Here is a 26,223-nt window from a genome sequence, read left to right as displayed (position 1 = left end):
ATGTCTAGACGAAGAAATATTGTTGCCGCACCTTCACTCGTCATGCGTTGCCGCAAGTGGCCGCCCATCACGTAGCTTCGTTTTCTTAAGTAACATTGGCTCAAGATGAAATTTTACCAAACACCGTTAAAACGCATTATTAAACATCAGAACATAATCCTCGTATCTAAAATCTGCCGCATCAACACCTTGGCCGTACCGTCGCGAGCTCCCAACAGATCAACGTTTTTTTTTCGATATTAAAATGCGATAAATTCTGCTCACATGACCCGACCTGCATACAGCACGCTTTTGGCGTTTAAACGTCACTATCGTAAGTCTGTTACGGGCTGGTTTGTGCCAGTTAGGTATGCCGTTAACCATGATGTTTAATACTCAGTACTGCTTGATACATCGCGTTTGTTTAATGCACTGGCGAATTTTCCCGTCTTTTTAATCCGCGTGCTTCGGTCTCTCAGGCATCACTTCAGTTAACGGCCCACTACCGTATCTGAGCTGCTTTTAGCCCTGCTCTGGTTCATGCACCCATCGATTACTACGTTTTTCACGTACACCAACCACTCGGAGCTGTCAATCGTCAATGTCGCTCATCTGAGCTTTCTTTCATACGTCAGCAGGCCCATACCGGACGAACGGCCACTTCTGCTATTTAGACAACGGCTGAGTACTGCCAGATTCACCCATGGCGACCGCCGACTGCTTGCGCTGTTTCACCGATAACAAAACCCGGTTGATAAAAGCATATTCTGCCTGACATGTCGATCCCTAGAGAAGTGAAAGCAATGCTAACCTACCTCTAAACGATGAAATTACAGATATGAGTAAGAAAAATCAAAGTATAATAGGAACAGGCGTAAGTATGCCATATGCCATGTGTAAGTGGTACTTGTCAGCAATTCAATCACTGCGCGGGCGATGCCCATGTATTTTAGGTTTTTCGTCAGTACGAGCAGTTGCGATGCGGTTTAAGTTGTCAGCGACGCATCGACCTAAATGATGATTAGACTAAATTAACGAAAAACCTTGTGTCCCTCCTTTGAATCCCTGGCACCAATTGGATGATGTGAAATCGCCCGAACGCGAAGATGATTCATTAACTGACAGGGGCCGACAGTACAGACTAACTACTATACTCGTCGGCGTCGTGGAGATCTCAAAGTTGGAAATGGCCATCTATTTTAACCGTTTTCCCATTAAGAGGAAAAAAATACGGTTCGGATCACACACGGCAATCAGTAATACCACGCTTTTGGTCCACTCGATTAACGCCACTAGTTTTGACTTACTTTTCCCATATGTACATAAATCTCACCGCTTATCTTAGACCGTGAAATCTACAAATTTGACACCTTTCCGCCTGTCTGCTCTTCGTTCTGGCTTGCCGCTACCTGTAATACCCAAGAAATGCTTTCCCATCATAACCTAACCTTCTGTCATCGTGCAGACAATAATAATACTCGCTAGAGTACTCATGGTGCCAATATATATTCGTTTATCCAGTTGCTAAGTGTTTACCCTCTGCAAATCGTTTAAAAATAGCGATTTCTCGGTGGCTCTATGCTGCTCTGACGCTGAGAACCGGTTGACAAGCTCGTGACCACGCTATAACGTGGTCAGGGGCCCGAACACGATTTCATTTAATTTCTGTCAACTGTGTTTAACTGCGGAAACGCCGTATCGTCGGTTTAAATTACCGCTTTCGATTGAAGCCACTGCAAGAGGACCAACAGCAGAAGCGGTAGGGACCCATTCGGGAGAATGCTCATCGGAGAATGCGAATCGTTCCCGATTGCCGCATACATACGTTTATACATATATCGCACCTTTACTACATTACAAATACTTTTTGGGAATGTTAAGCTGCCTTGAGGTGTACTACGTCCGTGACGCTAGTAGCGTCAGCATCCTTCTTCCTCTCGCAAGCAACTATGGCACTGAGAGTTACGGAGAAGTTTAAACCGAGACAACAGCACGAGAAATTAGTAAGTGTTGTACATGAGCTTCATGTTCATGTCTCGATGCCCTGTACACTGGGCCGCTGTCTCCCGCCGATTCTGACTATCCACTGAGTCATCTCTACTTCATTCGGGACTCCGGCCTTATCGACGTTGTCGAACAGCAGTACTCAGCAGGCGGTAGCCTAAACGATGCGGTCTCGAAGGCGATGCGTACGACGAAGTGATTCAATTGCTGTGCTACTACCCTCCGCCTGTAGCGGCTGCCGCGACGGCCACAATAACACCGCGGTTGCAGGCCAATCGTCTGATGATCGTGTGGCGCGCTTAACATGCACCAGACAAAGATACATGCTCACATAGTACGTGCTAATAGTAACACTTGGACAACCGTGAAAAACGATAGAATGTCATGCCATTTTTTTCAGTAGTTTTGTGACCTTTTAAGAGAATGACGCAGGACTTAGGACGCGAATTAGTAGACATCGTACAAGTATGGTACGGTGAGTCCTGTACCGTAACTTCTACCGAAACAAGCGGAGGCTGATAACAAACATATGGACGCAGCCACTGGGCAAGCGTTTGACAAAATCACTATCTTATTGAGTATGTATTTACAACGAAAACCAGTATCAATCAACCAGCAATCTAAAACCAGTACGCCCTTCAACATCAATGTATATAGGTTTATAAGTCGTACGCATTATTTAGTTAGCAATGGCGCTAGATAGATGTAATGGTCATGCATAGTAACCTACATAGGGGTTTTGCCCACTTATGCTAAGTGAACCGCTATTCCGCGAGTCGTAAAGTTGCTTTTCCGTAAAGTCGTAAAATTACTATCGACTTTGTCGGGATTATCTCGCTAAGCTTATAGTATAGATAAAATATAAATGAAAGTATAACTACTTGGAAATCTAAAAAAGAAAATGTGCAGACGGCACTGCACATGTGAGCTAAATTGAAGCGCTCTACGTGCAGACCGCATGGTTTGCATGTTACACGACAAAAATACGACCACCTAGGTATCATTACGACGGCGGGCCGAAAACTGCGACGGTGGCAAAGCCCAGACTAAGAACCAAACCTCTTGTCATTGCGGTTGAGACCATCGGACAGCTGTGCATTTATTCTAACTAGTTCTACTATCATTATTGGAGGTATTACCGAGGAATTTGAACAAGATTGCATAGTGCGGTGCACCAAAATAGACCCGAAGCTCAAAGAAACAAATTGTGAGCAACAATGTACCATTTAAACACGCCGCTACTCCAGTGACGTTTTTCGCTTCCCTATGATGAGAAAATATCTAAAAGTTCATTCTTCCGACTGAATTGAACGAGCGTATTAACGAACGGCAAAAACGTCACACACGCACACTGAATTCGGTGGAGATTGTTTCGGCGGAGAAGGAAAACTGCAATGGGAACGGTCAAGACATTTACAGGTGGTACGAGCTCGAATTGCCAATACATTTTTGCCTCCGTAGAATGGACAAATATATACATGTGCTCGTATATAAAACATTGCGTTGCCAAAACAAGCGGCACGTATAATTGCAAGTGACTGCTACTTACTGTGCGCTCCCGTATTATGACGTAATGACATAGACAAATGTTAATACAATGGTTTTGTTTTTTGGTTCAATATTCTGTTGCATTTTCCGACTGTGACGAAAGGTTCCGATCTGTTCATCATTGTCAACGCCCTCTCTTTCACGCTTCGTCAACGCGACTGGTGCTTGTAGCATGACGGCTCCTCGCGTACAGGCGTTCGTCGTTCAATCTGGACCTGCCGAAGAGTGCCGCTTCTGCTGTCGTCGTGGCCGCGAAAAGCGGCTGGTACGATCTCTGTGGTGTTGTTGGTGTTTCCAAATAGCGCCGCGGGAATCTCTTCGTCTCCCTGTTGGGTGCGCGTTTAGCGCCCAATTTATAGACCAATAACGTCGAATAAGAGGCCAACGGCGCCCGAGCGAGCCGCGATTCTGCGGCACTTGAGTCAATTCACCGCCCGTGCTGCTAGATTACTCTGCAATTGTTCTATCGTGCAATCAAAAAAGAAATGAACATTATTACTGCTACCAGCTACCTGTTGCGCTACAGGCACCCAGTTGGTAAGCTGGCACACTTCACACACTGTGAAGGGTGCCACACTTCACTGCTGCGATGACATGATTGGTGACAAACTCTAGCTGACGGCTATTTCTCGACATCCAATGGAACTCCGCCGTATGGAAGCGATGATTTGTATATACCCTAGAACACGAAGCGTCAACCGCTATCGTAGGGAACAACTTAATGTATGATATTAAGGTGCAATGAAAAATAGGCGACGGCCTAGTAGGCATCGACGTTGTAATAATAACTCCGTTTGTGTAAACTCTTTATCTGAGCGTTCCTTATTAGCATGTCCGACAGTCTCAAACGTTACTGTTGAGTAGCCCTTTGCATTATTTTGGTAGATGTTAGCCAAGTTCACATCAAGACGTTGTCCAATTGATCGACTAAGTGTAAACAATGGCTTTCCCTGAGCAGGGGTTTCGAATCCGTTTCGCAGCACGCGCACGGTTTGGAAGTTGACATTATGAACATCAATTGAGTATAAGTATTTCTCGGCAACTCCTTGGACTTGCATTTGTCAGAATTTTATATTTGCGTTTATTTTCGACTCCTTCAAGCAAAAAGATCGACACGGTTCATCTGCCTCTCTGCTGTACTCACTGAACAACGCTACGTAAGTAGCAGTGAAGGACGATTAAGTTACCCACGCTCCGCTAGAACGATACGTAATATCTGTGAGAGGGCAATTAACTTTGACGGCTAGAGGCCGATTTAGGCAACTGACTAAGCACGACTTTGTTATTATAAACGTCCGAAAATACAGAAAATTTCGAAAAATTCGAGTGAATATATATATAACTGGAAGAACGACGTAATCTGATGGGATCTATTTCAACAAAAGCTATTTTCCCGATCTGCTGCAGTGAGAGGGTTTTAACGTGAAGTTCGTTGCATTGATAGGCGCCATTGCGTTGTTACTATCGGAAAAGCGTCGTAAAGATTTTTTTTCTACGTAACGGAATCACTCAAAGGTATTAGTTCCCTAAAGTTCCACTCTAATCTCGTATACTGACTGTAGTTGGGCAAATGACACAGAATCGACTTGTGGTGTGAACATAATCTTAATTTATTATTATAATTGTCTTCTTCATATATCATATTTACACTATCATTATTAGTGTTAATATATAATAATTATTATTGTTCCTCCTGACTTCGTCTGGAATGGTGGTAACTATTTAAGCCGGCATTGTTATTTTTCCATCATATATGATAGTACCGATGAAGATCCAAAGCCGGATGCATTCGCCATTACTTGTTGTCATTGGTGACGTCTTATATTGCTTTTCATTCCGCTTCTGATTTTATTTAGCGTAATATCTGCAGGTGTTTTATGTTTATTTGCATCTTCATTTATATTATTGTCATAGCTATGAAGTAATATCATCATCATCGTTATTAATCATACCGTCATTACACCCATTGTTATTATTATTCTTCAATCAATGACCTCTCTTATATATACGAGAAGATTTGAACCATACTAATTTTGGTATTTGTTTTCGGGCGGAAATTAAATAATTTGATTTCCTTTATTTTCTAGTGTTTTTTTTCGTCTGAAACAGCCTCGTAATAGGCACTGTCTTTCCTGTGCATGCGTGTAAATACGTCCGCGTGTGTCATGTCCGCAATACTTGATTATCATTTATCGTCTACTTAGTCTCACATCTACACTGTTTCTCTAATAAACATATAAAGTTTTTGTTATCGCCTGGCCAGAGAACTTTGACTGCTGTCTGGCCCACCGGCCAGTTATTGCACACACCTAGACCGCCCTAGAGCTGGCTTAACATGGCTAGAGCTGTAAATCATTTATCATCCGAGGCATCCGTCTTTCGGTTAGTTCTTGTTTTTCACTGAAAATCGCCGTCCGATGTCTACGTCTGTATGGCTAAACGGTTACACAGTTACTGTGCCGGGGATTTCTGGTGCTATGGCTGTGTTTCTTCTAGTATTTTTGTCACCAGGTTGTTGTTACCATGAATAAGCTCTGCAATCTGCGGCATCTCATCGTCTGGCCCAATCATCGTCTCATCAGCCATCTCACACTCTCAGCCTCCCTCTCTCTCTCTCTCTCTCAGCCGCGCTCTCTCTCGCTCTCTCTCGCTCTCTCTCTCTCGCTCTCTCTCAGCCTCTCTCTGTCAATCCGCTACTTGTCTATTTTGTTTTCACATAACCTTGGCGTCAGATCTTTCTAGCTCTTGCCAAGGTCATGGCGAGCTCTGAAGTTCGCGTGACTAGGATCTACATTACTTTCTTGCGCGAGGCGTGCCGCCACGGCGCCGGAAATATATCGGACAGCAACTACTTTATTCTACGTGATAGGACAAGCGAGCTCGCCAGGGTGACTTTATCTTGTCTTTGTGCCAACTTCGATACGTCTAAATACATGGCAAAATACGATGACGCCGAACAGCCCGTATTTGCTATACTCTTGATTTCGCTATAGCTCCACTTGCAGTACCAGGGGATTTCCTTACCGTTCGAGTCTCAGGTTCGCATGCCAACGGGAAAAGGAACGTTTCTAGTAGTAGCATTACCAATGGAATGAGTCACTCGTCCACTGCACCACTGTCGACATTCTCTCTAATGCACGACCACTTATCAACCATTACTACCCGATAATGCCGTAGGCGCTGTAAACTTTATAACGAAGAGATGATATCACCATCAGAAGGATAAAGCACTCGTTCCTGCTGCTGCTGCTGCTGCTGCTGCTGCTGCTGCCGCTGCTGCTGCTGCCGCCGCCGCCGCCGCCGCTAGAGGGGACTCTGTAGGTGATAATGACAGCAAATAAATAGCAAAAGTGAAAGAAGCAGTACTGGCTTATTCTAGACGCTTCAATGGACAAGGACGTCGTACATCGTCGAGTTCCGGACTCCTTTAGGAGCCTGACTGCGATCAAGCTGTGCGTGGCAAATACCGAAAATTCGTTCCCCATTGGCCAATCATGCGTACTTCACTTTTGCTGATGCAATCCAATCATACTTATTTGAGTTTTCCTATAGCTGCATCGCACAGATGGGCTTGGCCGAGTAACCCGGGCCATTACAGCTGGTCCCACACGCAAATTGAGACTGCATTTGTTCCTGTAATTGAAACTGTTGCTGGTGTCCTTTCTGTTGATGTTGTCGTTGATGTACATTGACACGAACTGATAGTTGAAGCTGCTCCTCCTTCTGCGAGCGGCATCATAGTAGGGGATGATAGTCAGGTGGTAAGGTCGTAGCCCCCGCGGCTGCTGCCAATCCGGCTGTGAGGCCAGCGGCGGAGAAGTCGAACCTAAAGTCAGAGACATATGCGTCCACGATACAATATAGTAGTTAACATTCTGAAAATAGTACTCTACTCTGTTGTAGCCTACAATAATTTTACGCTGTAAAGTCACAAAGCACTGGTTAGGGAAATGTCGGATTCTAAAGACTCCGAATCGCGCTTCGTGCTTATGTTATTTGAATTAAATTTGTGAATTAAGCCAAATTTAGCTGGCGGAATGAAGTGGTACGTGTACAGGAGTGCATACTATAATCGTTTATGAGGCTGCCTACCTGATACCAGCCGCTGCACCCGGAAATTGAGCCGATTGTGCGGCGAGCTGAGTCGCTGTTGACGTAATCACGTCAGGTGGCGCGGATGCAAACGACGCCACGGCACTTTTCAATGAGTCCATTGAGGATCCTCCGAACAAATGATGAATCGAATGCTGAAATGCGGAACAGCAAATTTCCAACGTCAAATAGGAATCTACATCGACCAGCTTTCAAGTACCACACTCATATGTAGACGACTGATTCGCATTTTTACGATACGTCTTGCACTGGGCCACGTACACAAAGAGCACTGACAACGAACATCAAACTATAGCATCAGCGCCATATTGGGTCTCAATTCAGTTATATCTAATTCCAATTGTTCTTTATTGTGATTGTCCTTGCTCTTCGATATTGCGAGGTATTTAGACTAGGACGGTGTACACTTTTAGCCTTATTTTGGTCGGATGAGCTGTTGTCGGCCGGAGGAAAGCCTTGAGGCCAACGGCATCACCGGCAAGAATCGTACAGAGCTTTTTTCTAATAGCAAGAGTGCCAACGATCATAATGTCAGCATTCAGACCAATGGCCAAAACCACTTTCTGATTTTGTCTCTTCCCGCCCCCCCTCCACCCCCCACACACGCATACGCACGCGCATGCACACATGCCTACCTTCGTCTTCGTCGAAAGGATCATTAATACTACCCATTTTGTTGTTACTGGCTCCTTTGGCTCACTTTCCATCATTTCAATAACAAAATATCCTTGTCTTGTCGACAGGTTGTCCGCTGCTGCTATTGTTAATTTTCAGTTAAAGGAAAGAAATTCAACTGAAGAAGACTTCAATGTTCACTATTCCAATTCCTTCACAAGTCCAATATTTCTTTTCGTAACAATAGTGCCCTAATTCTCCTAGTATGTGTGTGTAATTTTCAGTTTGTGTTTTTGCTTGCGGGTACTGTGCTATTCAAAAGTTGCCGCTTCCGGCGTTTGTCACTCGTCTGTGTGTTCTGCGCAATTTACCCTCCCCCCCCCCCCCTCTCTCTCTCTCTCTCTCGCCCTGCCTCGTCGCAAAACTTCATATATTGCTTTTTTTTTGGCGTATGCGACTTTCTCCGGCGACGCGAGATGTAATTTTTGCTCATTTGTCAACACCGCCACGAGCGCTCTACCTGAATTATTTCCGAGTATATATCTGTCGGTACGCATACTCGCCGTAATCGTGGCCGCCATCGTGTTTTCGAGTAACAGCGTCCAACGCTGCGCTAACGTGAACAGACTGCGCATACGCGAGGGACGTATTACGCTACTTGTCTTTCTATGCGTTGAACTTAGCCCGTACGGCGGCTTTTCTCGTTTTGCCACAGACGCTACGATGGCTACCAATGCTAAACCGTAATGAAAAACTGGCTTCTTTTCCAACACTGGTCGGTCTCGTCTTTCGTTTAGATGTTATCGCCTCTCTATTCGAAGCGGAATGGAGCTTGCATGATCATGTTATGTATTGCTTTTGTGGTTCGCTGGGTCGGATGGCTTAGCGGCGCTTTATTGGCGTCCTGTTGCCTCTTCGGCAGGAAGAGCTAGACAAGCACGATGAAATGGCAGCGACAGCAGCTGACTCACAATTCCTAATTTAAAAAACGAACGTGCAGTAAACAAGCAATAGAAATAGCTAGCTTTTCGTGCGCAACCCATTAGCTTGTATCTAGAGTTTCGACTCAGCTGGTACTTTTAACCCTGTAGCCATTACCAGGGCCGCTGCAGCGGCAGTCGATGCTTTGTTAGCCATCAATCGATCGATCGCTTCACCGTGCCAGACCAGCACATAACGCATTAGTTTGTATGAGTCAGTTACAACTAGTGCCTTCTAAATTCATCCACCCTGATATGGGAACAGCTGTAGCTACTATCATTGACGCCGCGTCGCCAAAACCGAAATTATTGCAGTTAACTATATTAACTTGTATGCATGCGCGATCGTAGGCCAAATACATGTATACTCGTATATTTGGGCTGACGTAATTTTATAATGAAGAAAGCAATGGCGACCGGACAACCTGTGCAGATTCCATTTTGCAGAGAGGCAACAGGGCGAGAGAAAGGCAATGTAAAAGCTAAATAGCACATATAAAGTACATCGTGAGAATTGTTCACGTTATCGGTTACGTGAATGTACTCACGCTAATCTCACCGAAGCTGTTAGCCCATACGCTTGAATACGTATGAATGGATGCTAAACCGTCTGAAGTGCGGCCACAGCCGATCACTTGCGGTGGGGTCACCAAACTATTGCCACAGCTAACGTCAGTGATCTTCATTTTACGCCTGGATGTGTACACCCAGACACTTACTGGAACTCCTTATGTGTATCTTCTAGACTGGCGTACCTTCACAATGGCTGAACATCGTCGAAGTGTAAGCGTAAGCGAGGCGTTCATTGAGCGCACGTACGTTCCTCGTATGTGATCAGACCTACTTAGAAAAGATTATACAGAGTGGCGAACGCTTCTAAGAGGTGTTAGAACGAAGGAACGCCTCCCAAAACCGTTTAGCCTGTTGAACATGGCCAGCCTACTACAGATTCACTGTCTAATGATCTGTGGCATGGACACAGAAGAACAAACGATAATATATGGTGGGTCGGTCGGTCGGTCGGTCTCTGAGTTTCTATATGCCTGTATTACGGTGTACACGAACGGGCATGTTTTTTGTTCGTGTGTGTGTGTGTGTGTCTGTGCGTGTGTGTGTGTGTGTGTGTGTGTGCGCGCGTGCGTGCGCGCGCGCGAAAGTGTGAAGTTGTAGTGCGTGCGCGAACGAGAGGGTAAGGGGCAGATGTAGAGCGCCACCCAGCGTAGCGTCGCTGTAATCGCAGTTTAGAGGATCCATCTGAGCACATAATTTGGTCAGTCACGTTCGACTCGATCTAGCTCGTGATGGAGCGGCGCCTCCCAACTCATTTAAGCTCAGTCGTCTGAGTCTCAGACCGAAGAACAGCGCTGGCATCAATGATCGCCGCCGGAGAACGAATTCAGAATTATTCTCTGCATATTTTTAGTTCTAATGCGTATATGGATATTCAGTTAATAACTATCGGGATTCAGCAACTGGACTTACTCGGGTGACACGTCTGATTGTCATAACGAATCCTCTAATGCTGATACAAGCGTTATTTAAGTCAGCCGCATACGATATGGTTTTTTTGATTCCATCGAATATTATAACGGGTAACATACGAAACCGATGTCAGACATTTTACTGCAATCACCCAGCTTTTTGTTCTAGGTAGATTTCGATACTTCTTTAAATTCTATCCTGCCACTACTAAGCCCCCGTAGCCGAGGGCAATAACACTATATATAAGCCGTGACTAGAGAAACATGTGGATATGGATTGCTAGATAGATACGCACGTATATCTGCGGTGGCTCTTCTCGGGACTGGAAGTGTTCGTAGTTCGCATATTAGCAGACAGCTGATCTTCTACTCATCCGATAGCGTCGTTCTGCGTCGTCACATAGGGAAAGAAAATTGCTTTCAGTAGCAAATATGCTGTCCTGTAGCAACGCCAGCAGAAGCGAAGGATCTACTATAGCCAGGTAATTTCTCATTCGGTCTGGCGGACGCTCTCGCTGGGTGTGGCGGCGTCATCTCTACACGTCCAGAACGCGAACAAATCGCATAGCATAACAGACATTTCGTTGCTTTTTGTTTTGCTGATTTTGGCTAAGCTTAGGCCCGCGACGATGATCATCCTACTATGATCGTATCTGCGCCGCTTTACGTCATGGCTACCATGGATACGTGTCCTCCCCCTGTCGGAAGATGTTTTGTACCGAACTTTTTTTAAGCATACAAACACGTGTCGTCAGCATTATCACGACATTTAGTGCCTCCTACTTTTCACATCGCGGTCGTTGAAAGACGGACGCTCGAACGGTTTGTACGGGGCAGGCAGGCAGGCAGGCAGGCAGGCAGACAGGCAATAACATAGCATTCTGGACACTTTACATGTGGAAAGGATGTAACAGGCCAATCAATATCTAGGCATACCCTACAGCCCACTCTGCTGTTCCGCTAATATCTTGATTTCATACGATCTTGTTGTGATTTTCAATTAACCTCAATAGACAGCAGACCTGATAGGTGCGAACGAGGACAGAGCCTACCTCTGTAGGGTTTACTTAGGCTCTAATTAGCTAATTCTGTAGTTTATCCGTTCTAGCTAAGCTGACATTCGATTCAAGTGGCTTTTGTACTTACCAAATAAAATCCATTATCAATACCGTTCTAATACCGTTCAGTCTAATAGGCTGTAATATGTAATAGCTTTTAGGTGATTTTCTTTTTGTGCAAAGCTTCATATCGTCTTGCGGAAAAATGTGCCAATTTATATATATATATATTTTTTACAGCCCTAGCGTAATATGTGCATAGTCATTTGAAGCATACGACGTTCGATATCGATTCCACGACCCCGATGCCTTTCCACTGCCTCCATTTCAGTTTATATTTACGTTCGTTGTGTAATGTTATCTTCGGTATTCGTATTATATTTTTCCCACTCCGTTCCATCTTTCCTATTTTCGCTATATTGTGTGTCTGCGTTAATATTTCGTCTGCGCCAATAATCATGATTCGACGCGCTTCTGCCACCGCGCGAAACAACACTTGCATCACGCTAATGGAAGGCAATAAAAAAAAAAAAAAAAAAAAAAGACGCGAGCAAGAACATGGCAGGATTCTGTGCTGCCTTTAAGTAGCTGCTACATCTGTTCCTTCGCTCTTACGGCGGCCGCTAGTTTTAGTCAATAAGTTTTGTCTTTTTCATCTATCTGTCTGTCTGTTTTTGACAGGCCTGTATCTGGTCTGCTTGCTTATTTGCCCAGATATGCGTACGCGCCTATGTTCGTGGTCTTCGGCGATATGCGTTACTTCGTTGCTGATATAGCCACAATATCATTGTTAACAATGGCAATGCGCGCCGCTGGTAGTCATAGCGGATGTTGTCTATATTGCTTGCCTATCGATGGTTGACTATTCGTCGGCTTGGTGTTGGTCACACAGTATTATGGAAATTACTGCATTTAACCGTTTGACTGTGGCTATAGCAATGAGATCATCTGTATCTCCGTCTGTTTGTGTGTGAGCGTACGTTGTACGTCTCGTGTTGGACTGGGATGGCTCGGTCACGACTCGCTCGATTCCATCTTATTTCTATCTTACTTTCCCCCTTCCCTCTCGCTCGATTCGTCTGTCCGTATATAGCTGAAATACGTCGGCTGCTCCTCCTCTTGACTCTCGTCCTATCTCACGCGACCCGGTCACCAACCCAGGGACACCACCAAATATCCAAGAGTTTTTCGTCTTCAATTTTTTTTTGTTTCCCATTTCGTTTCATTATATTTAGAGTTCAATAACAAGCATCTCGACTGTTGCTGTTCGTCTAAAACGGCCGGGGCAATAGCGAAGCAACGCGACGCGTCTACAGGCCGCCTCTTAAGGCGATTATCTCGACCGACGCTGACGCTGACTCTGTTGCTGCCACAGCTGATTTCTAGTTATAACGGTGTTGTTCACGCTGCCGGCCTTATATTGCATTTCTTTAAACAGAACGAGGAAGTGACGGCGGATCAGTTGCCTCTTGAACTGAAATTCCAATCGAAACTTAAATTCATATAGTTACTCGTATTGATTATAATAGTTCTAATAGTGTAGATGGCAGTTGCTGTTATTGCGTAAACCCTTATTTTTAGTGATTAACAGCGACCTTGCTCAACTGATATTCGGATCACATGCGCCGTCTAGATACGAGGAACGGAAAAATCTACGCTAGCCTCTCTGCATTCAAATACGTCAACAAACGTAAGCGGCGGCATTTGGGTTGTCCATCTAGTTAACAAAGTCATGAATTTCTATCCTAGATGTAAGCACTGATTTCTAACAGCTTAGAAAAAGATGCTTTACTATGAAATGCTACACTATCCTAGCGCAAACGTACATATAATTTAACTTCTTATTTTCTACTATAGTAAAAAACAACAATTTCAATGTAATTGTTTTGTTCGACTATTCAATTTTCACGATACAGACACGAGTTGGGTTGTAATTCTGTAACATAAGTTTCGACAAGACTGGGAGTTTTCCCTGTACCTTCTAATGTGGCCACCTTGAGCCTTCTTTGCAAACAAGGTGCTTGTAATAAGAAAAAATAATGACGAAAACGTTATGTAGCCCGATTTTTTCCGGCATAGTAACCTCGCTGGTGGCTGACTGGAATAGAAGTATCGACAGTATGCATTATTAATTTTGGCAGTCCATCAGTGTCCATAGACAAGCAACGTGTACATCTTCATACGGTAGGCGAGCTATCTCGCTTTACGATACTGTTACGTGCCATAGGTCTGCGATACACCGGCAGCGTGCTTCAACCCTCAGTTGTTCCTACTACGGTTTCCGTTCCACGCGGTCGTAGCAATCAACTCGTTTAGTAGGCGATAAACTTGCGACGTTGCACTCTGCACAAGGTTTCTCTTATTCGTGGACGGACGCGAAGCACTACATAAAGTAAAGTAGCAAAGTTTAACTTATAAAGTTTACGGTGCGATTTCGGCTGGCTAGACGTTTCTTCGGTTCCATTGGTGACACACCGCGTCGGTGCAAATAACTTAGGAAGCGATACACGGTTCACTACGTACGCTGATGTTGTTGTTACTACTATAGTTTCACTACGATACGGCATCAATGTGACCGATTGTAAATACTGTCGCTGTATGACATAACTGAAAAAAGGTAAGACGTGGATCGGTAAGTTCAGAAAAAAGCATCGCGTAGCCCGCTGCTGCCGCGATTCAGTATGCGGAGCAAGCTTTTAGCAAAGGACAACAGAAATCGGGATGTTGGCCAAGAAATCGGCACGAGGACGAAACTGTTGCCCAGTAAGGGTTCTATTACCTTATCGTGACGTTTCTATGGCGATGCCGACCTACCTGTACAGCGAATAGCATCACCACGCGACAAAATAAACGTACGTATTCGTCTGCGTGAGAAGAACAACTTTGCTTTGTCTATCTGAACCGACGAAAGCGCCACAAAGACGAAAGAGTAGCATAAACAAGAAGGTTGGTGGACGAAGAACCGAGTTAGGGCAACCCCCCATGATGTAATCAGAATACGAAAAGGCGAGTGGAATGTCACGAAGACAACTCACTTCAGTCAGTAGAAATGCTCACAGAGTAGGCGCGGAGAGCTTTATTTGTCGATGAAAGCAGCTCGTTTCACATGGAAAATTTCAATCGAGAAATATGGCAATAGAGAATAAGTTACGTACGCTTGCGTCTTCAAACCAATATGAGGCCTAACTCACATAAAGTGAACTTTCTTTTCGCGCATAAGTGCACAGCTGCTGAAAAGCTACCGTGGGAAGATCGAAAGGTTCGTATATGTGGCTTTTAGCTCCAGGCAAAGTTTGTTACGTGTATATATAGGAAACGTTTCTACAAGATAACGAAATCACTGTACGTCACACATCAGAATGTCTTAAATCAAAATAAATTCCTTACCTTCGTGTACTGATGCGTCTGGGCCTGGTGGTAATGGCTAAAGCCTTGGAGCATCTTGAGCGTATCCTGCGCTGTTTGGCTTTGTACACCTTGGACGAGTTCACTAACGGCACTGTGTAAGTCACCCGGACCGCTTTGGCTAAGATTGGCCAACGATCCTCCTAAAGTACTTCCAAGAGCGACGCCCGGAGAGGTACCTGCAGGTTCTGGTGATAGGCACGAATTATCGGACTCTTCTTCATCGTCGTCGGCGTCAGCGTTTGAGATGCCTCCGGATGATCCGCTCTTTGACGGGCCTTTGTCGCCTGTCTGACTCTCCCTGCTGAAAGAGATCAGTTACGTCGAATTAGTTCTGGACTTCATTAACAACATGCGACAACAGTGACAAACAAGAAGCAAGCACGCGATATATATAATAACAATTTGTAAATAATTAGATGATAGTTTGTACAATATTGACAGGCATCAACAAGCTCATTTAATGTATTGAGCTGCACTACGAAACCAAGACATTTCGTATGCCCCAGAGTTAAGTTGTGTCGTCAACCGTCAGAAGATACCTCGGGCCGACGTGAAACACAAGCAACAATACCTATGTAAGTATGACAGCTGACTGCTCGGGACATCTCCTTTTGCATGTTCTCCTTTTTACGAATGCAGCTCATCTGCTCATTGTTATACTATAACCAAACTGATCGTAGCTAAAAAATAGAAACACATTGCTAATTTCCTGATCTGGCCGGCGTTGCAGCGATCGCAATCGCTGGTCATCAGGAACACAGATCGTAGTTTGACATTGATGTCAGCAATTGTCAGGAATCGTAATAATGAGGGCAAGGCGCACCTGTTCAAATGCCACATGACAGCAAAGCTACATGGAATACCATCCACCCATACAGATACATTTACACATAGAAAGAATAGCGGGCTCCGGTGACGTCGTCCCAAGATTAGACGAGGAGGTATCGCGATTGTGCCATAGGTACAACCCGTGGCCCAGATAGCAGTACAGCGCACTCACAAAGTGAGCAACGACGTCCCTGCTGCTACCTTCTAATAATCAAGGATGGAATAACCCAGCTAAATGCAGGACCATCTCAGTCTGGTCGGACTATGGCCGTCTGTGTTAAGCTGTCCTGAATACAAAGTGGCATAGCAGGAGTGACATGACAACGTGGCAAGAGCAAGTTCCTATTTCGACACTTGCTTCAGAAACCGACGGGTAGGGCGGACATGGAATAACACGTGAGGCCATTGCAATGTGCCAGAAAGTAGGTACATTAGAAGAGACTTTAAGATTATGATCTGACTGATCGCTATAAGAGCTATGGATTTTTCGCTGGTCTCAGTCACTAATAAAGTAATCTCCACGAATCGATAACATTTACATTTTCCTATTTGCCAACCTAGAGGTTCTTTTCAAAACTGATCGCAGCGTCTGAACGTAGCCATGCTATGAATAGGAACACTTTCCCCAAATGGTCCTTAAGCAGTTGCTGAGGAAACTTTCTCGGCTCTATTTAGGCTAATCAGTCTTTCGCTGAACTCAGAGTGATCCCTATTGCTATCATTTCCGCTCATCCACCTCTGCATACCGAATGTTTTTGGCCGTCCTCGAACGGTGCACATTATTACTGCAGCAGCCGAAATAGCTCGTAATAAATCGTGGATGACTTTCTTGTCTTCAAGAATCTCAGCCAGCCCACGGTACTAAATCTCTTTCTTCCTTTTTCTTTAAGCCAAATCTCAAGCCATGTCTCTGTATCTGTATACGTGATTTCGCAGTAACACTAAACCGCAGGTTCGTGACGCCCCGTAGTCCCATTATGGTGGGTTAGTAGGACGCCGGATCTCCTCTCGCCTTAGGAGATCACACCTACTCTGCACACAGGCGAGTGTACACGCACACATTGGGATATGTACATGCTTTGCTCACATATCGAGGTGGGAAGGATCATAGGTGGAGTCCGTCGGATCCAGTTGAGACCACTGCTGCGTACACCGATGCCTAGCTCTGCTTCTATGAGCTCTATTAGGCTGGGATCGGTAAGTAACGGCCCAACCAGGCCGGCAGGATCGTCTCTCCTGCTCTCATTCGCCTCTCACTCACTGCTGAGCCTACATTCTGCTTGTTGGCTTACACAAGCTGGTCCTTATGTCAATGAGGCGAACAACCTCTTTATTTTCGGCTACACGCACTTCCTCACATCGGCAAACACGAACTGGAACGCATAGCAGGCCAGCCGTTATAGTTAGCGTCGTCGACAAATTCTGCACGATAACGACGTACATCGCACAGCACTACACTATACGGACGTAGATAACACAGTGGCCTTCTCCCTACCATCAAACAGCTTTAAGCCAGCCCCAAGAAGCACGGCCAGCATCACCAGTAGGGGCAGCTGCAAACACAACGGCGTGCGTGTAATAGCGCTGTGGTCAGATTTGGGCGACTTCTACACACACACAAACCCGCACAGAGACATCGTTAGCCAGCTAGGCATATACTTAGGGGTGGGAGCGCTCCATCCGTGCGTTGTCTTCACAAGCCCGGTGGAATCGAACCGAACGGCCTACCCGAAGTGCCTCCCACTTAATCGCTCTATTATGAGACCTCCGCTGCCGGAGCGCCAGCCGCGGCTGCCCTCACCGAAGTCGCCGCCGTAACAGCGCTGGCAGCAGCAGCACCGGCGTCATTACAATGCCATCCAGGGCGTATATGTGTAAGGCCCATATAAAACGAGAAGGTAAGAAAGCTTGCTTAAAGATAATGGTGACACCTGGAGAGTGAAAACGCATCTAGAACGATAGACATGAGTACATATATACGTGAATTAGAGTAAGTTGTACCTACAAACGTAGTTACACTTGCAGTTCTGTTGTCCAGCAGCTTCACCTTTCCGAAGTAATCGAGTGACTGACTACGTTGTTTCTAAAAGGGTCATAACTTTGTTGGCAGTGTTGACGACCTTGTTATTTCAACGGTACCGACCGGCACTGCCTACAGTGTTTGAATGAAGCCAGGATCACGCTTCATAATGAAGCAAAAAAAAACTGGCCTACCATCATTAGGATTTAAAGTACTTAACGATAATAACACCTAACTTTAGGTATCTACAGAATTTACACAGACCCGACGAAATATTGTGCATGCTACCAATTACGATTACCCTTGAAGTTCGATACGTAACGGATGCAATATCACGCCGTCACTTTTGCAAAAAGTACACTTAATACATCGAAATCGAGTACGAAGAAACCGATTCATATAACGTTTCTACGACCAAATCAATTTGTGAGGATCACTGCGCCTACGGACGATTCCGCTAGAGCCTTTCTTCAACAATGTATTGTTTCGACGAGATCGTCTTCATCGCTTAAGCGTTTGTCAAGGATGAGTAAGTCGTCGTCATTTTCCGACAAAATAAGCTTCGATACCGCGGCAGTCATTAAGTTTTGGCAGGTCACCTTACGTCAGAGCCGCACTATAGTTGTTTATTTTTAAATGAAGAAGGCGATGCGTATTTTCGATAGCTCATGGCATGTACGGCGGTCACAATGTAAACACATCAACGGCTGCAAGCATTCCCTGTCATCGACAGCGACACCGATTAATCTATTCAGAACACAAAAACGTAAGCACACACACATATTGTATGTACATATCAATGTGTGCATTCGTATACAAAACAACCTGGCCGATTCAAGCGCCATGGGTGCCTAATTTAGCACTATGCTAGGTAGTGCGCGTAATGTGAATTTAGATGACGCTCGGCTAAAATTTTTCCTGCAACGATAGTAGCTGGCCATAGTCCTGTCTCCTCGCTGTTTTCCCCAACCGTTGTAGTACCTATATTGTCGTAGTTGGCGAGCCGGTTGCTTGATTCGTTGGCTGGTTTTCGATTAGTTCGAGAGTTGAATCCTGTTGACGCCTGCGGATTCGCTGCGAATCAGCGGATGCAACGTATGGCGACAGCCTATAGGTCGGCTGACGGTTCACATTTCGCTACGTCAGCTACCCGACGGCGGCGGCGGCGGCAGTGGCAGCAGCAATATCTGCAGCCGTCCTATAAAGAAGATTGCCTGTCTGCCTGGTACGTTGCCTGAGCGCTGTCATTGAGTAGACGCTAGCAATCGTTGTGTCTACCAGCCAAATACCTACGCGAAAAGCACCAGGAAAGGTAGCAGCGGCACGCCGTCGCTATCGTTACTGGCTAGCGAAGCGGTACCGGGGAGCGTCAAGAGAGTGAAATCTGATCATTACCTTCGTTTTTGTCTGCTTGGCAGAAGCTGGCCGGCCAGGCGGACGACTCTTCTAGTACTCGTTAGCAGAGATTTGGCTACAGTGGTCGTAGCATTAGACTGCTAATAAGCCATTCGTTACGTGTGGCAAGCGAGCAGGTACCTAGGTTGCTGGGGCTAGCAGGCACACCACCCAGCAGGAACCTGTACAACGGTAGCAGCCGTCAAAACGAAAAGGACACAGACGAATCCTGGACGTGTGAAACTATGTTCTCCTAACATTTTGGCAGTGTTGCCGTTGTCGTCGCGGTTTTGTTGCTGATGTTGCAGTTGCGGCGCTGCCAAAAGAAGGCCGTGTTTCACTTTGTCCTCCTACAATATTTAATAACACATACGCGCACAGATCGCGAACTGAAACCGCGAAACCTTGCCGTGTAAACGACAGGCGGCAGCTACGAAACCGATGGTCCACACTCGACCACATCGCGCGTCAACGTATCATTCTTCGTCGTCTAATCTCGTAAACGCTGCATCGCTCAGGCGGCCCTTCGTCAGCTATAGCGTAAATGACACTGAAAAAACCAGCCGAACGTCAAACCTATCCGCGAGACACGCGCAACTGGGCCATCGATTCTGCTCGTGTGCGAGCAATCGGAGCAATTACTAGTAGTACGTATATATTATGGACCCAGTGGAGGCTTCGGCAGTCAACGCTGTGTTATTGAATTGCCGACGCCTGCGTCGTCGCTATCTACACTAGACGCACTCCGGCGTCACGCTATCCCCAAAGGAGGTGAGATCCTTATGGCAACACAGGTGCGACCAAACCCAATAAAATGGAGCCGCCTGCTATGGTAAAAGTTAGGTTTAAGAATATGCATTGACGACGCGTACACAGCCAGCGACTGCTCTTGCGCATTATCAAACATCATCAGGTGGGCAGAATAGGCCAAGAGAAATATGGCATTTTGCCCTGCTCATAGTGGTTGTTACGTGCCTGGTCCACCGCTTCATGCTTACTTCAGGTGTCAGATCTTTTTTGCTGCTATGTTAGCAGTGACAGGAATAGCAAGCGCTTAGCCTGATGGCGCCCGACCCAGGTGTTCGATTTCGACGCCGGCGCCATTATCGACCCCGTCCTATTCAACTTCGTTTCTTTTTTTGCGTACCTCCTGCCTCTTTGCGTCTTTCTCCTGTTCTTTATTTTATTTTCCTCGTATCTATATAAACAATTTTCATAACAAGTTGCATTCCTAAACCACTTTACACAGAGTCACAAATAAGTAAGGCCATGTGGCGTCTATATGACGTCGTATCGTTTTGTCGAATACGCCGCCATCGCAGCGCCGATGCTTCGAGCCGGAGAGAAAACTGCTGATTTTCCATGTCGGCGTAAGGCGAAACAGCGCCAGATAAATGCGAGACACCGTCAATAGGCCGACGCCATAACAACACGCAGCCATATATAAGTATGCACATATCGAAGTTGAGTCCACTGGGAATTGTGAGCATGTGGCGTAACACCACACAGCGACGGTCCTAAACAGGACATCGGGACAAGCAAATCTCGAGTGACACGAGATTAATGACCAAGTAACCAGTGGCCGATTGACTGTACTTTTCAAATAATATGATTAAATCAACGCCAGATAGATAGAATACATCATTTTATATCTGTAAAGGGTGAGCTCTACGAGACACTGTCGAGGAGCCCCACCCTTTCTATCTTTGTATAATCGAACAACATGGCATAATATGGTCCATAAAATATTCTCTATTGTAAAACTCGTTAGGCCCTAAACAACGAGTAGCTACAATGCTGTGGCTTTGTTTCTGTGAATCCGTAACTATAATAGGAAGTCACGTTACTTTCCATTATTATCACCGCTGAATCCATTCTCCGCTGGGACTGAGTGTCGTGTTGGGGAAAAGTCGTATGCAGCAACGTGCCCCATGCATACTGCTTGAACAATAACGTTTCGTTGTATGTACAAGCTAGTTTTAATATTAGATAGAGTGTGAGCATTATTTGTTCGGGTGGGCTGAAAATTATCTGCTTCGTAAAAGGCGCGCGAATGATCGTATCGGGATGTTTCCTCCATCATCGACGTACCTGTGGCGTCCAACCTGACGGAAATGAGAGCGCGTGCTCTATTGAAAAACAAATACTGGCATTATACTTGAAGTTATTCAGATCAATATTGTAATCTGTATAGTAGAAACACGATCAACGATGTCGTGCCATCAGATATTGTGTTTTTAATGAAATCGAAAGCTTGTTGGATCCATCGATGCGACTAGAACTAGCTAGCGATACGATCATTCTAACTTCTAACATTCCGTTTAGCTGCAATAGGGATACTTAGGGTAGTGGAGGCGGACTAATTAGATAAGGTTTATTATATACGTGTATACGATTACCAGTAATTTAGCATATGGCAAATGGTTGACATTTGATCGAATCGCCATTTCCGCGCCCGTCGGATCGCTTCATATCGTTGGTTGCTAGCAGATAAGTTGTCGTACCAAAGGAAACAGACTAATCACTATGAAAAGTAGAATAAGATAATTAGGTGAGCGGTTATTAAACGGTGGCCATCATTGAAGACTATCTAGCGATCCTCGATAGAGATACACCTCAGCACGCCGGTGCATTGCCGGTATTCTAGACGACGAAGAGAAAGAGAAGACACGATCTGTAACCCGTCATCTGAGGACGATGTTTCATCCAATTGGCTTCTTGCTGTTAGAGTGGCAGTCAGGATGCAGCTGTATGATAATAGCGGTAGACGACCACTACGATGTTCAATATACGCCCACACACAATATGTATTTGTATATTGTCCGGTCAGCCAATGGCCGACGTAAAAATTAATGAACGTATTTATGACGCGGGTTTGAAAAAAAAATAGCGAATTTATAATAACATAGGCGAGACCGCGGAACGCGAGACCCATTAGTGGCAGCCATATTAATATATAGTATCCTATATAATACACAGACGTTTAATTAATTGGGACGAATATAAAATGAACTATGATGTCGGCTGGCCCAAGAAATACTTTTGACATGATGCGTCCACGCAAATACTGACACTCTCCAGTATCGTCATATTGACAGAACGAGTAGAACGCTGAATATGGCTAAATACGCGGCGTAATTTTACACGGAACAAAATACACGGAAAGGTGACTGTAAGAAATTAGAGTATGCAACGTTCTTATATTTAGGCGGGCGATCGTAAAGATAGACATTCTTTTACAGATTTCCATTAAATGTTGTATCCGTATGTGTCAGAATCCAAGTTTCTCTGTAACATCAACTTTAGACACAGGCCTATTTCTTGCAAGCGACAACAGTCTCTTTATCGTCGAAAAGCAAACATGTTTTTTCGAGGGATACAGGATCATTCACCTGGTGTCAGTAGCGCAGTCAAAAGCCGATTTAGAGTTGCTCCGATCTCCTCCACACATTTCATACGAATGAGCTGTTTCAGAACTGCGAATCAAGATCTCGCTGCTGATCCCGGCCATAGTTTTTGCTAGTCGTCATGTATTTTCCCATTGCACTGCTGTTCGGTTATACGCTCAGTGACTCAAACAAACTGATGATGAACAAATTTCCACCGAATCCCCACCTATCGACCAAGTCGTCGACCTCTCAACCGTGAAGTCCGAATAGATCTTTAGACCTTGGCGGATCTCTTTGCGTTCAAAAGTTTCAACCTCATCAAGCCAAAAACGTGGTGCGAACTCCATAGCCTAGTGGACAAGTTAACATTGTGAAGCAGGGCCATTCGCTTTCACCATCGAGAATCCCCCTTGATTGCGCTGAAGATTCAAACAGGGCCATGCTCATTGCAGGATAGGTTTTTTCCCTTATCAGTCGACGATCATCGACCAACACACGCCCCACAGGAAATTCTCAGTCTTCGATACTTGCCGCACTCCCGGTTTGCTTGCTTGCAAGCTGTCAACGCCACTGGCTCGATCCTGCTGGCTAACTTTTCTTGCTTAACTTCAGTGAAGCAACTCCTCTACGGGCCAGCGACCTGCACCACCTATTGAGCGGTATCCCTCCGCTCTCCGATTCGCTCTCGCTTTCTCTGCTGATAAGCCGATACTGATAAGCGCCAAAACAGGCCATTGAAGCAGATACGAGGTGAACTATATCTGCACGGTAGACTAGAAAACCGATGACGCTTATTTAAAGGTAGATGGAAGCGCTTCTGCAAGCTTTAGTAACACCAGCGCTACTACAGCCGCTACTACTATTATACAGGCCGACGAGACCGCTCGTATAGAGAAAAGTCGAGTGAAGCAACAGCCTTAAGGCACCAATCCACTGGCACAAGCATACGCATTAACAGCAGATGGCGATTTCCATCTCCAGGCATGTCGAGATATCGTAGTCTTTGCTAGCGTTAACAGTGTCCTGCACACGGAGCATCCATAAAGTGCTCCGTCAACCCCAACGACACTCGTCAGCAAGTATCGGAATAAAAAGAAGCGCAAATTAGCCCCAAAGAGATGATCCCTTCAGGAACAACTATTAAGTGCAAGTAGCATCACATAAGGGCATCACATAGCAATCGATTGCTCGCCACTTGAACAGGTGTTTCGTTTAGAACTTTGTCAAAAGGATAATACTTTATTACTAGGCACGGAAAGGTGCGCATCTTCAACTCATACGCTAACTAATTTAAAAAAAAAATGTTTCGTTTGATGGGCTCGTATGCTAAGCTAAAGCATAGATCAGTTAGTTACCCTTTCTACTCTTCAGGATACCAAGGCTAGTACGTTGTCTGGACTCAGCGGTAGATTGTTTCGGCATCTTTTTCAGGCCGGATTCCTCGATCGGTCACAGATAAATCTGAATTCAAATAAAAATATAACATTTTCTAGCCATTGGCTGCCGCTTAAGTTTTCCTTCTCGACAAAAAGCTTACGTAGCTATAGATCAGTGATTTCTAATTGCTACTGGCCGTGCAAGTCAACTGCCAGCAAGAGGACCGGGCGATAGAGACAGGCCGTCGCGTCGTTCTATTGCCGCGCGGCGTTTCCGTCGTCACCGTCTGCTACGCCAAAAGTGACGGCGACGACGACGACGCTCAACAGAGTTAACTTAGCGAAATGGTAAGTAAGTTCACCTCTGTCCTCCTCGTACAGATAGCAAATGTATTCCCTTAATGGCAACGGCGTCCCTTTGTTCCCGCTATTGTTGGCTCCATCCTTTTCGCTCGGCTGTTTATCTGTTTTCGCCGCTGGGAGCGTTACTGTGGCCACCACTTCAATATTTAAGGATCGCTGCCTTAGCACTGCCGTGTTTGCTGCAGGGTCAATGCCGCTCGTCCGAGCGGTGGTTTGTCGCTGTTCGCTTGTTGGAGGAGCAAATTCGCGCATGCGCAGAATGCGCCCACCGATGTTGTCCTAGTCCCCGCTGCCATCGGAGCTCCGCCACTAGCAGAATTCATTCAGTCAGCGGCAGAAAGTAGCGCTTCATTCGCGTCGTAGCGACCTGAACGGCGCTTGTGTGTAACTGCGGCGGAGGCCGGTGGCTGACTGGCCGGCTGGCTGCTAGTTGCGGGCCTGAGGCGACCAAAGCAAATGAAGGGAGGTGCGGTTAGGCAGTCACTTAGCGTAAAAAAGAGAATAAAGCAAAGTTTACATTCACCACTATAATTTGGTACAACTATACGAGCAGGTAAGCGGTTCGGGTGACTTTGCTACGACAACGGCGAATGCCCTAGGCGTCAAACACATCGTAGCAGTGATCGGATAACATTAAGGTTGCCACCGACAAGACAGACCGGTGAATGGGAAAAAGAATATAATAGGTTACCTCACCATCACACCCCTAGCAACCAGGAGGGAATACAATCGTGATAATAATCAAAATTATCATAATAACCAAGTTGTTTTCCCTATATGACATTTAATCGCTTCTCTTTCGAAGAGTCCACGTAGAACTTGAGATGAAGTCGTCTCTTGATTTCTCCAGTGGATTTTTCCTTCTAATGATAAACATTTGTTCCAGAAAAGCGCCGATACAAATCACAAAAATATATCAGAAGTCAAAGAAACTACAATAAAGTTCGACGAAATTTGGGGCTGTTTTTTCCCGCTTTCTCAATACTACCATCGATAAGTAGAGAAAATACGAGATTCGTAGTAAAAAGTACAATTCCATACAGAGCAGATTATAACAGCTGTATAGTTTAATCCTGTCCGCGCATTTAGCCTGTAACAAGATCGTCACAAAACAATAATCAGTTTTCCTTTCAGCTTTCTCACAGCGTATTTATGTTAGTGACAGCTTATCCAACTTATGCGAGAACAAGTGACAAATTCCACTTTCAAGATGCCACAAACCACGTCGACACCTTTGTTAATCTCGTTCTTCTTACGGAACTTCCGTGCTTACAGAGACATCACTTCTTCATTCTATCTTTTGTCAATGAGAAGCGGCTCCCCCACGCAGATCGGCTCTTTATCGCCTTGCTTATCACAGGTTCATCACCATTTTGTCAACTCCTCAACTGGCGGCTCTTCTGTTCTCGCCAATATTTTCGCGCTTGTACTGGCTAGCCACGGACGGTGTTTCAGAGGTTATCGTCGCACAGGCGACGACTGGGACGATCCAGCCAGCTTCCTCTGACCCGAACCACCGCCTCTTTAACCATCACCACAACAAGCAATCCGGTCTGCAACTAGGGAATAGGAAAAGCATATCGTCCACCCACCACATAACCATCTGGTGGGGTGCACCAGTGTTTCCTACCGCTTTGTGAGGTGGCGGCTTGATCTGCGAACTGGC

The 26,223-nt window shown here is 45.5% G+C and overlaps 1 protein-coding gene across 3 annotated transcripts in view; it reads right to left on the bottom strand.

Annotated features, from left to right (window-relative positions):
- Window positions 1-5,117: 5,117 nt before the first annotated feature.
- Window positions 5,118-26,223, bottom strand: part of LOC111247497 (uncharacterized) — a 45,789-nt gene continuing 24,683 nt past the window's right edge. Inside the window, exons 2-4 of one of the 3 annotated variants that reach the window (XM_022798466.2) lie at window positions 15,166-15,487; window positions 7,624-7,778; window positions 5,118-7,357 (exon numbers count right to left, since the gene is read on the bottom strand). In XM_022798466.2, coding sequence (XP_022654201.1) covers window positions 7,267-7,357; window positions 7,624-7,778; window positions 15,166-15,487 — 568 coding nt within the window. In that variant the 3' untranslated portion in view covers window positions 5,118-7,266. Of the gene's footprint in view, window positions 7,358-7,623; window positions 7,779-11,016; window positions 13,253-15,165; window positions 15,488-26,223 lie in introns of those variants that run through there. The other 2 variants (XM_022798467.2, XR_015323604.1) reach the window with 2 other exon arrangements.

This window comes from Varroa destructor, unplaced genomic scaffold, assembly GCF_002443255.2.
Source record: "Varroa destructor unplaced genomic scaffold, Vdes_3.0 BEIS01000003.1, whole genome shotgun sequence".
In the NCBI taxonomy this organism is placed as follows: Eukaryota; Metazoa; Arthropoda; class Arachnida; order Mesostigmata; family Varroidae; genus Varroa; species Varroa destructor.
This window is presented reverse-complemented; position numbering and strand designations above follow the sequence as displayed.